The following is a 12,716-nucleotide window of genomic DNA, read 5'->3' on the forward strand; positions in this document are numbered from 1 at the left end:
ACCTGGTAACAATTTTTAAAGGTGTATGTATCTGATCATTTTTCTTTTTGGAAAATATTATATTTTTAATTTGTGTTTTTTACTTTTTTTAATTGACCTGTATGTGCAGTTATTTTGATATTTCATAGCAGTCTTTCTTAAAAGAAGATGATGAGATTTGGAGTGAATTATCACTGTGGGAAACATTACATGAGTCATTCTCATATCACATATTCTGAGTGTCATTTCACTGTAAAACTATGGCTGTGTAAATAATTTCAAGGCTTAAATCATCACTTTTGATTTGTTATACATTTTTACTTAAGTGTGGCTTCTGGTTCAGACATAATTCAAGGCTGAGCCAAATGAAACAGTATGAATTGTTTCTTTTCTTTGTCAAATTTTCCTGGTTTCTCCTGTTCTTTACAGTTTTAAAATTGTTCCTGTTTCTTTGAGTTTTGTATTTGGTTTTTGTTCCTAGCTTGTGAGAAGTTGATCTTCAGAATTATTTTTACACTATTTATGACTTATTTTCATAATGTAAAAAGTGTGTAATTATTAAACTCTTAATCTTACTATTGAGGGTGTTTTGTGTTTTCTCTTTGCTCTCCCTGAGTTGTAAAAACAAGCTTGCCGTTTCAAAAAAGGTACCCTTTACACAGTGCAGTTTCTGTGATAGTGTCTTTCTAAATGATCAACTATTTAAAATTTTAATCTGAAGAAGTAGTTGGCTTAAATACCAATATTTTATTCCAGGTGGTCTTGAACATACTGGCCAGTGTTTGCCTCTGCCTAGCACATGAAATTTCAAAAACACTAAAACCTTCCATTTAAGAGTGTTCTTACAAATTTACTCATTCACCAAACAGCTTGGAAACTGCAAGAACTCAATTCATTCCTGCTGCCTGCTTCTTAACAGGTTAACTGAGCCACAAAAATCCTTGCCTTAGTATCCCATGACTGCTAAATTTGCTCAGGAAAATTCTCTAAAATCACTGGAACTTGGGTGAGGGCCTCTGTCAGGGGCACCGACTTGCCCCTCACCTTGAGGGGACCCAGCATCACACGACGCATCCTGCCCCCACCCAGTGGCAGCAGGGGATGGGGGAACACAGAAGGCGATCTTCACCCTCCATGCACCCACCCCTCCTGGCTTGGCCTCCTCCCCACAAATGTTGAGGGGACCAAAGCCCCTTCTGCCCCCTATAGTTGGTGCCCCAGCCTCCGTCAGAAAGGTTTCAAAACCGTTTCTCAAACAACAACCTCCAAAGGCTTTTTGCTTTCTTGTACTTTTTGGACCATGTTGCATTCTAAAACTTTCATCTTTCGATCAGAGACTTGGAAGAACAACTAGCATTCAACCAGCATGCTGCTGCCTGTTGTTCTGCTCTTTTAAATAGCTCTTCTCCACAGGGTACTTCACATATCGGTGTGTACAAAAACCACTCGTGCTTCACAGCATCTTGCATTTAATCTAAGTTCTGTAAATTTACAATGTTCTGTGATAGAGATTCCGCCTGAAAAAAACTTTTATATTTTATTTTACTCAATACCCCTCATAGACTGCCATCTAGCGGTTCAGTCATACAAACACTTTTCAAAACTCAAACAGATATGTTATTTTGATTTTTCCTACTGCTGACCCAATGTGCCTTTCCTATTAAAAGGGAAAGGGGGGAAAATAAAACCATAGTTATATGTAACATAACCTTTTCAGATTCCACAGCTCTGAAAGGTCTGTTCATCTTGAAATTCTGCTCTGATAATTGTATAGCACAGCATTTTCTGCATCCTAAAAGCCATGCTTATGGACACACATATGTGGAAGGAAATTGCTTTCAAACTATCTAGCCAATATAGATTTTTAAATGTGTAACAATAGATTCTGGAAAAAAGGAAATGAAAAATTCATTTAGTGCTATCCAGTGCTTTTTTTCTGGGGGTACGCAGGAGTACACATACCCCTAAACATTTTGTGAATCTTTGTACTTTTGTCCATTTACCTCATTTATTTCCCCCAATTTGAACTATAAAATGGTGATTTTCTTGAGTCAAAATGAGAGTACCCTTAAATATTTTTTTTAGAAAGAAAAAAAAAGCACTGGTGTTGTCTATATCCTTCCACTCTGCTCCTATGATGTATTAAGTTTACTTATATGCTGCTTTTCCACAATAACGTTTCTGGCAGAGGCGTACCTAGGCTCTCTTGCATCCAAGGCTTTTTTCCAGCGGGAACTCCTCACTGAAGGTAAAAGGTACCCCTGGACGGATAAGTCCAGTGAAAGGTGACTATGGGGTTGTGGTGCTCATCTCGCTTTCAGGCCAAGGGAGCCGGCGTTTGTCCACAGACAGCTTTCTGGGTCATGTGACCAGCATGACTAAACCGCTTCAGAAGCAGTTTAGTCCTCATTGGAACTTGGTTCTGGCACCTCTCAGGGGCCATTTTGTTACCTTAACAACCCATACTTAGCGGGCCATTCCCAGGCTGGCCTGTCTATTCCAGCAATTTAATCCATGCTGGGTCCAGGAATTAGAAGGGAGACTCTGGGCTACAGCCGACCCACCAGTAAACTCATAACACAATATTCCCATTGAGCATTATCCAACATTAATCATACAGCCATTAAATCAGTAGATTTCAGTTATGTCTGTTGATTTAAATGGGTCCGCTCTGAGGATGACAAGCATTGGATATCACCCATTGAATTTAGTACTTGGTATACTCTTGGGCAGGGGACTCCTGCAGAGGATTGTGTTGTAATTTACTCTCTACCCTCATAAATTAAGGGGCCTGTGCATTAGATTAAGACATGGCTCCCCAGGTTTCCATCATTTATCAGCTGCCTCGTTCTCTAATGTTTGATTTGGGAGGCCCCTGCGCTAATTATATCTCCTGTGCAAATGTCACTGCATGCTTTCAGGCACATAAATATCCTTCCAACAGTAACATTAAAGATGCAGACAACCCATGATTAAAGCAAAGGGATGAAATAATACAATGTTCATTTTTAAAATAAAATCTCCCAAGCTTTTATAGTCCATAATCAAAATTTTTGCTCAAAGCAAATTATTTATTTCTGGACGTCGCGTCCCAGAAAATGAATTATTATTATTTTGAAGACATTTGAAGGCAGCCCTGTATACAGAAGTTTTTAATGTTTAAATTATTTCTTTTTATGTTTCTGTATATGCTGGAAGCTGCCCAGAGTGGCTAGGGCAACTCAGTCAGATGGGAGGAGTATAACAATAACAACAACAACAAATAATCACAGAGCTGGAAAAGGTGCAGAAATGTTATAGATCAAGTATAGTAGAGAGACTTCACCCCCCCTCCAAAAAAAAAACACCTCTCCCCTATCAACCCAGTGTCATAACAATCTCCTTTGTGAAACTGACTGCTAATAGATTCAGAACAAAATGCTTCTTCACACCATTAATCTATGGAATTCACTGCCACTAGGTGCCCCCTTGCTTACATTATCTAAAAAGGAGATTGGCCAATTCCATAGAGCAGCAGTAAAGAAACTCAGGTCTGGAGGCCAAACAGGCTTCCTGATCTGCTCCTCTGAATTCTCCCCACACACCTCACTTGTCTGACTTAGAATCCCATTTGTTTTTGCCTGGCTGGAATGTGTCCTTGGACTCTGTTAATGCCTCTTTCTTGCCTAGATAGAAACAGCCATGTGTCTATAGAAACTTGCCCACTGTATCAGTGTGAAATTTGCATTCCTTGCTCCACTCACTTTTACCACTGGCCCTGCCCACTTCTGGGTCCCCCAGAAGCGGATGTGCCTCTTGGGTTGAAACATCACCCCAGCCCCTGCCATAGCAGATAGGCTTATCATTGGTTAATACTCATGTCATGCTAGCTTTATGCTGGTTCAGAAGCAGAAAGGCATTGCATAGCAGTTTATGAGAGACCATCAAGAGGAGAGGGCTTTCGCATATACCCAATATAGAACAACAATTACAACAGGAAAAGAGGGAAAAATAGGGAGGAAAAGGCAAAAACAAAACGCCAACTTACTCCCCCTCCCCCCTCCGGGATGGATCAGTCTACTTAAGTTTCATGGAACTGTAGAATTGGAAGGGACCCCAAGGGTCATCTAGTCCAACCCCCTAAATGAGTCTATAATTTCAGTGGTTGCCATTCTTCAGAGTTATCAGTAAATTATTTTATAAAAAGTTATCACGCTTCAACAAAATCACCAACATCATTTGTATTATTCAGTGCATGCAATCTGTTTCTTAATTTTTTTGCTACAGCAATCAACCATACCTGTTGTTTCCAATGAGAAATACACAGATATTCTAATACTTTCCAATTCTGTGCCACCAGCAGGCAGGCTGTCACTCAAAGAAAAGCAATCAGTTCTTTATAACAAAGGTCAAATTGCCCTTCTTTAAAAATGGTCAACTAATCCCAAACTTAGGGACGCTGGTAGCGCTGTGGGTTAAACCACAGAGACTAGGGTTGCCGATCAGAAGGTCGGCGGTTCGAATCCCCGTGATGGAGTGAGCTCCTGTTGCTCGGTCCCTGCTCCTGCCAACCTAGCAGTTCGAAAGCACGGCAAAGTGCAAGTAGATAAATAGGTACTGCTCTGGCGGGAAGGTAAACGGCGTTTCCGTGTGCTACTCTGGTTCGCCAGAAGCGGCTTAGTCATGCTGGCCACATGACCCGGAAGCTGTATGCCAGCTCCCTTGGCCAGTAAAGCAAGATGAGCGCCGTAACCCCAGAGTTGTCCGCGACTGGACCTACCAGTTGGGGGTCCCTTAACCTTAAAAATCCCAAACTTGGAGTACACTCCATATGTTGAAACTTAATATAATTTATCTCTGAAAATACCCTCTGCCAGAAAGGCTTTATATGCTATTGTTGCCTTGATGTCATGATGCTGAAGGAATCTGGCTGGCCGCTGTGTAAGGCAAAATACTAGACCGGATGCATCCCTTTTGTCAGATCCAGTGCTGCACCTCTAAAATTCTTAATAAAAATTAAGTTTTGTAATTAAAACATAAAATCACAACTGGCCAAGGTGATGTGAATGTTGTTTTTCTAGTTGCATGTTCAAAGTTTCTAGATCTCTTTAGGTCACTATTGTCCATATCTGTAATAATCAGCTGAAGTCATAGGCTTCTCATGCCCTCAGGCAAACATTTCCCATCACCCCTAGATTAGACTTCTACAGACACAAAAAGAAAATAACCCCCAGTTCTGGAAACAGGCACTGGCAGATTGGCATGCTGTAGGCTTCTCTCTAGAAACATGCTCTGTCACTGCTTCCCACCTCCCTCCGCATGAAGGAATGGAAAAACACTACCTACATCAAGAGTAAAAAGTGCCAAGCCCATAGGCGTTAAGCCAGTATTTCCAGTTAAAGTTCTCTTCAAAAGTTCTTAGCCAACTATTTAACCTTGATTTAATGGTGCCATTACGCTGAGAATTTTCCCCATCCACCCACATGGGTGCATCATGTAAATTTGCCCCCACCCAGCAGCTGTTAACTATCCATAGATAAGAAGTTCCTGGTAATTTCATTGTTTCAGTCCTCTTCATTTGCAATTCCTTGTTTACACTTCAGCAGGAGGTAGAACGGTCAATGAACTTTCCATATTTTTCACTATCTCTTATGTGATTGATTCAATGATGGGCTCTTAATATTCTTTAACAGGAAAAGACTTTTGAGGGGAATTATCTCCTGCCCGAAATTCAGCATTGCCTTTAGGATTGCACTGGTTACATGTAGTGACTGTTCCCTACTTGTTGGTTTTAATTACGCAATAAAGGCAGAAACGTGCGCAGCCAAAATCAACAAGCCTTATGTTATTACATATACTTACTGCTTTTTACGGTGCACGTGATGAGGGTATTCACATGTGCCTTTCATTCTGCAGAATGTGACACCTTTCTCTCGCACAAAATGTAAGTCTCCAAATGTACGGTAAATTTGGAACGCTTTTCAAGCAGCTGTAGAAATATACGATGCAGCAGGTGCTCAGACAGCTCTGTACAAGGAAGAAAAACAATGAAGAAAATGACGTAAAAATCCTGGTAATGTAGGCAAAAGGGTGCTGAGGATTGTTAAGAGACCCCGTAATCCCTTGCAGAGCTACAATTCCAAGTGCAGTTTACCAAACAATCCCTCTTCCTAGGGAATATCAATATATAAAAATTAGCATATTCAAAGTTTATCAACGTATTTGTCACAGACGTGTGGAGTTCTTTAAGCACCTAGCAATGGTCGCCCATTGACTAAATAGCATCGGGCAATGTGCATACAGCTGAAAAAGTATTCATTCCAAATGAAAACAAGATCAGCTTTAGTGGCACTTATTGGGCACTGCTAAACCGATAAGTCTCCCCTGATAAGTAGTGTTTCGCTGATAACCCTTGCATGTTTTTAGGGGCCCTTGATATTGAGGCTATTTGTTACCACTAGAGGGCAGGCATTGACAAAGGAAGTGTGTTGTCCTTAAGAGCCCTTATAGATTCCCTCACTTGTTTATTTTCATTATGAAGCACTGAAACAATGCCCAGACTTTGTTGGTTCTTGTTTACATTTAGTTCGAAACCAAAGTTTGTAACTAGGTCACCATTAAGCATGTGAGCCCAGAGCTACATCTCTTGCATCATAATGCAGAACAGTTGAAAAAGAAAAAGAAAATTAAAGGCAGTAAAAAACAAAACAACCCCCCCCCCCCAGCTTTGGAGCACAAATTAAGACTGCCTAGAATTTCAACAGCCTGGCTGGTTTTAAACCAAATTGATTATTTATTCTGCCAGGTTTTTGGATGCAACCAAGAAACAGATGACGGAACATGCATAAAAGGGCAAAAATAGTTTCTGTTTTATCTGAGTAAACCCATGTTTCAGAATATAAATATTGATTTCATGATACCCACATGGCAAGATGGGAAGAAATTGCACTCCAGTGGTTTGCACGTCAAATGGGCTCTGCTGGTGCATTTGCACCATGCAACCTCACTGCTGTGTTGCCCCTTGCCCTCCCAGTACCACCACAGCAATGGGAGCAGAACCACTCTGCTCCACCAACCTCTACTGCTCAGAAGACGCAAAGTTGGCCATTGGTTCCATCTCCTCTCTCTTTCTCAGAAAGGGGAAGCTTGGGTTCACTAGAGACTGGAAGTAATAGCCCACTTCAGAAAGTAATTGTATTCCTTTGCTTCATGATGGCCATTCGTCTTTGCTTTTCCAATTCATTCCACTTCCAGAGCAGTTGACACTATTCTGATTGCATTTGAGTTCTTCATAATAATGATGCAAAAAACCACACCTGTCCTTTGTAGGTCTCTGGGCCATCTGACTCACTTTATAATGACATCCCCCTTTCTTCTTCTTTCTTGAGTGTATTTAGAATCTGCCAGCTGATATGCATGATCACTTCATTCATCTGATGAACTTAGTTAGGGCCCACAAAGCTTGGGCCACGATCCATCTGCTAGCCTGAAAAGCCACAAGACTCTTTGTTATGCTTTTCCTTTCTTTTCTTTTTTTTACTATAACTCAGGTGAGCCCATTCCTGAAACTATTTATGGCAGCTTATTTGTGCCAAATTTAGCCAGGGTGTGTAGAAATAACTTTCCAAAATGCATCCATATCTTCAGTAGCCCAGGTTCATAGAATCATTGAATTGTACAGTTGGAAGGGACCCTAAGGGTCAATTTGTCCAACTCCTTGCAATGCAGGAATCTCAAATAAAGTATCCATGACAGATGTCCATCCAACCTCTGCTTAAAAACCTCCAATGAAGGAGAGTCCACAACCTCCTGAGGGAGTCCATTCCACAGAACAGCTCTTACTACCAGAAAGTTCTTCCTGGTATTTAGTCAGAATCTCCTTTCTTGTAACTTGAATCCATTAGTCCTGGCCCTATTCTCTAGAGCAGGAGAAAATAAGCTTGCTCCATCTTCCATGTGACAGCCCTTTAGATATTTGAAGATGGCTATCTTATCTCTTCTCAATCTCCTCTTTTCCAGGCTAAACATACCCAGCTCCTTCAACCATTCCTCATCCTTCTTGGTTCCCAGACCCTTGATCATCTTAGCTGCTGTCCTTTGCACACGGGAGTGGATAAAAATGCAATTGAAATTCCTACTTGCCTATTGTTCTAGGATCCAAGCTTAGTACATAACAGCAATAAATAAGTAAATAGTATTTCGACTTCCGGTCTGCTGTGAAGGGAAATGGCAGTGAGCTCTGTGTCGTCCTATTAAGGAAGGACACGGTCCAGGCGCCCCCCCCCCCCCAAAAAAAAGAATCCCCACTTGGACTTCTTGGCACGTTTTGAATAAATATCCACAAATTTATTAATAGAATATATGACAGATAAGGTAATGATATGTACAATTTTTAACATGCAGAGAATAATAAGCACAAACATATCAGAGAAGGGAGCTGAGGGAAGTCTTGGGAGAGAGAGGGAGGAACGGGGAGGGGGGATAAAAAGGGGGAAAATAATGTAATTGACTATTTGGATTGATTGAAATTGTTTAATAAAAATATATTTAAAAAGTAATAATAATTAAATAGTATTATTACATCTCAGGTGACCCTTTACCCGTGATTAACACTACATGGAAGAGGAACTGAGGACAAGTGTACATTCCACTGCTACCCTGCACAAATCAGAGTGTGACTATCTATACTAGGAAGCTGGCTGGACTTGCGTAAGCTACCTGGTTGCTTTAGAACCTTGCTTTTTCCAGGGTTCTAAAATGTACAGGGAGTAGAACATGAGCAAATGTACGTGAGCATCCACTATTGCGGAAGGCAATGGAGGGAGCAGGGTAAGCTTGCTAGCCTCCAGACAGTGTTGGTCCCATGGTGAGAGAAACACCTTAAGAGGGCTAGCATGTCCCTCAAATCTGAAATTATTCAAATTGGCTTTTGGAAGTCATGGGTATAAGCTGGGGTTTAATTGGGGTAATTAATCAGGAGCTTTAACACATTCTAATGGGCACCTGAGTTATAACGCTAGGGTGGTGGTACGTATTTTAATAAATGGATAAATAATAGCATGTTGCACTTTCCGCGGTAAGGCCCACTGAATTAACTGAGTACGTCTAAGCTGGGCAATCTTCCAGTTATGGGTTGGCATGAAGTCAGAAGCTTCCCTCACATGGTGCAGCAACATTCTGCACTCCATGGGTAGGCCTAATCTGCTGCCCAGGATAGAAGACCACTGGCAACTCTGTTAAATCGTGGTAGAAAAGTGTAATAAATTGTGTGTTTTTTAAAAAACAACCTAATTTTTTAATGCTTAAAAAAACAAAACGATGTTAGAAGCTGATTTCTTTATTGTTTCCCCCCATAAGGATTTGCTTCACTTTGCTTTCAAAAATCCCATGCAGTTTAAAAATAAATACAGTGGTACCTCGGGTTAAGAACTTAATTCGTTTCTGGAGGTCCGTTCTTAACTTGAAACTGTTCTTAACCTGAGGTACCACTTTAGCTAAGGGCCTCCCGTTACCGCTGCACCACCACCGCACGATTAAGCAAAGTTCTTAACCCGAGGTACAATTTCTGGGTTAGCGGAGTCTGTAACCTGAAGCGTCTGTAACCTGAAGCATCTGTAACCCGAGGTACCACTGTATCACTCTTCCTTCCTCAAAAAAAGGGGGGGTAAAGGACCCCTGACAGTTAAGTCCAGTCACGTACGACTCTGGGGTTGTGGCGTTCATCTCACTTTACTGGCCAAGGGAGCCGACGTTTGTCCGCAGACAGCTTTTCCTTCCTCAAAGCACCTCCCAAAAACTGGTGGCAAGCAGCATAATTTAAAAACAAAGTAACTTTATTCACAATGAAGGCTTACTTACTTGAAATACCATAGTAGGCCTACCCTGCATAGTTCCTTTCACGTCATTGTCGCTAGGGGCATTTCCACTCACTGGGTTATACGTAACTAACTTTTGCTCAGAGTAGACCCACTGAAATTAATGGACCTCAGTTGGGCATGGTCATTAATATAAATGGGTAAATGCTAGTTTCCTAAACCCACCCACCCCACATCCAAGATAACAGAAATCATACATGCACACCAGAGCCTATTGGACTTTATAGAAATGGGAAAAGATTGTCACAGGAGGCCACCAGAGGAAAATGTGAGCAGGGCCTTTAAATGGAATGCCACCTCACCCAAGCTGCACCTACAAGATGTTTGTAATTTTATTTATTATTACATTTATATCCCACTTTCCCACCTCTCCATTGTTATCTTCACAACTGAGAGGATAAGAGACAGTGACTGGCCCAAAGCCACCCAGTGGGCTTCATGGCTGAGCCAGGATTTGAACCCTGGTCTCCCAGGTGTTAGCGCAGCACTCTAACCCCCACAGCACAATGCCGCTGGTACAAGAATTGTGCGCAGACAGTGCCCATTGCTGGCTCTGCAGTTGCTTCACTGGCCATACTAAGGGTGTTGCCATCTCAAAAAGGTGGGTAGGGTTTCCTTGTGGTAAAGGTAACGCTGCAAAACAGGTTAGCTCTTCACAGAGGGGAACTCTACCCATGCCAACCATGACAACTATATGCCTCCTCCAGACTAAGAGGCGATATATCAGCTTCTAGAGTGTGAGAAGAGGAGAGTCATTGCTTTCACGTACTGCCTGAGGGCTCTTATGTTCTTACAGCATGATGATGAGATCCCTTTCTAACCAAGGTGCCAACCTTGAACTTGTGCAGGAGATTTTGACAATCCCACCAAACATATCAACCAGTTTCTGCATCTATTTTGTATGCTAATGGCATTAGGAAGCATACACCACCTTCCATAATGTTGATTACATCTTCCATAACTACCTATTCACACCAACAGAGGGAAGGGTGTGGTGGTAAACAATGAATGCGAGCTAGTTGGATCTTGCCAGTATTTGCCTGCCTTCAGCATTTCCTCCTGAAATAAGGGGATAATAACATTAGCAGCTTACTTCACTGTGTTTGTATTAGGATTACTAAGGCTGTGTTAGCATGTTCCAGCAAGAACAACAAGGGACCTGGTAGCCCCTGAGGCTTCACTTGACGTTGTTAAGGTTGGCTTGTTAGTTTTGGTGAGTTGGAGTGCACTTCATTAGACACATGAAATGTTCTTCTCAGTTGGCAGATCCATGCATGATGCTACAGGCCGAAAGGGAAGAGAGGTTATTCAACAGATGCAAGAGAACAGGTGTGCCCCATTGCAATGTGGGCACAAAGAAGAGCAAGACCCACTCCCATTTGAAGAGGACCATTTATCTTCCATATCAAGCTGGCCACTTGGAGAGGCCCAATTCTGATGGCATTAAATTTGCATCTCAATTCCAGTTCAACAGCCCTGCAGGGGAGTCTGTCTCTGAAACTTTTTGTTCCTTTTTTTGGGTTTTGTTCCCAGGGTGAGTTACAGCAATGCAACCGTGCAATCCAGAGCAAGTAAAAGAAGTAGAACAGTCTGTGTACAAACAAGTGCATCTGTTCCATGACAAAAGTAGCACAATATATAGATTAAGCAAAACAGAACAGGTGGAGTCCCATAAAGATGGACCTTAGCTGTCCAAGGCCAGGGCAAAGAGGTGCATCTTCAGCATAAGCTGGAAGTTGTCCAGTGAAGATGCTCCTGTGAGGAGGGCTGCCACAAACAAAGCCCTCTTCTGGACAATGCCTTTCCTAATGAATGCAAAGGGAAACACTCATCCTAAGCCTGTGCTGCCATGTGGGATATCTTTGGGGGAAGAAAAAGCAAAGGGGTAAACTACACAAATATGAAGAAGTGAAGTTGGATGGCGTCTTGTACACTTCCTCCCAGCAACTCCTGCTGCCAAGCTAGTGCCAAACACATCGCTCTGCTTTCCTTTGGATCACAAAGGATCCAAAGGATGCAAAGGATGCAGGGATGGGGCATTTGTGGCCCCTCTACATTGTGCTGCCTTCCAGCTCCCATCAGTATCCCAGCCAGAATTGCCAAGGGTCAGAGGTGATCCAACAACCTCTTGAGAGGACAGTCTACATCGAATTATAGAACTGCAGAGTTGGAAGGGACCATGAGGAGGATCAACCAGTCCTATCCCCTGCAATGCAGGAACCTTTTTGTCCAATGTGGGGCTCGCACCATGATCCAGAGATTAAGAGTCTACTACTGAGCAGTGCCAGATTTACGTATAAGCTAAACAAGCTATAGTTTAGAGCCCCACTTTCTTGGGGGCCCCACAAAAATGTAAAGAAAAAAACCTGGATGAACATTTCCAAAATATAAGATAAAAAACAAATAAAATAAAACCTACATACAGCAACAGTGTTGTGTGTTGTGTAGGCTCCTATTTTGTCATGTGCAAATAGTTTTGATACCTATTAGGTCCATAAATTGCCATATCGAACAGGGGTCAGCAAACTTTTTCAGCAGGGGGCCGGTCCACTGTCCCTCAGACCTTGTGGAGGAGCCAGACTATATGGGGGGGGAATGGACAAATTCCTATGCCCCACAAATAACTCAGAGATGCATTTTAAACAAAAGGACACATTCTACACATGTAAAAACACGTTGATTCCCGGACTGTCCACGGGATTTAGAACGCAATTGGGCCAGATCCAGCCCCTGGCGCCTTAGTTTGCCTACCCATGATATAGAATATATTCAATACATGATATAGAATATATTCAATACGAAAACCAGTGACAATTTGTTGTTGACAAAGGACAGCTGGACCTATAAAGGGCCCCATTACCTTCAGCGGATTAGGGCCTTATC

The 12,716-nt window shown here is 42.0% G+C and overlaps 1 protein-coding gene across 1 annotated transcript in view; it reads left to right on the forward strand.

Annotated features, from left to right (window-relative positions):
* The window catches only part of COL25A1 (collagen type XXV alpha 1 chain), a 315,978-nt gene extending 304,680 nt beyond the window's left edge, over nucleotides 1-11,298 (forward strand). The window contains exons 41-42 of the mRNA XM_081020440.1: nucleotides 8,547-8,632; nucleotides 11,093-11,298. Coding sequence (XP_080876566.1) covers nucleotides 8,547-8,564 — 18 coding nt within the window. The 3' untranslated portion in view covers nucleotides 8,565-8,632; nucleotides 11,093-11,298. The remainder of the gene's footprint in view (nucleotides 1-8,546; nucleotides 8,633-11,092) is intronic.
* Nucleotides 11,299-12,716: the final 1,418 nt, after the last annotated feature.

Source organism: Podarcis pityusensis (assembly GCF_964106645.2).
Source record: "Podarcis pityusensis genome assembly, chromosome: 9".
NCBI classification, from domain to species: domain Eukaryota; kingdom Metazoa; phylum Chordata; class Lepidosauria; order Squamata; family Lacertidae; genus Podarcis; species Podarcis pityusensis.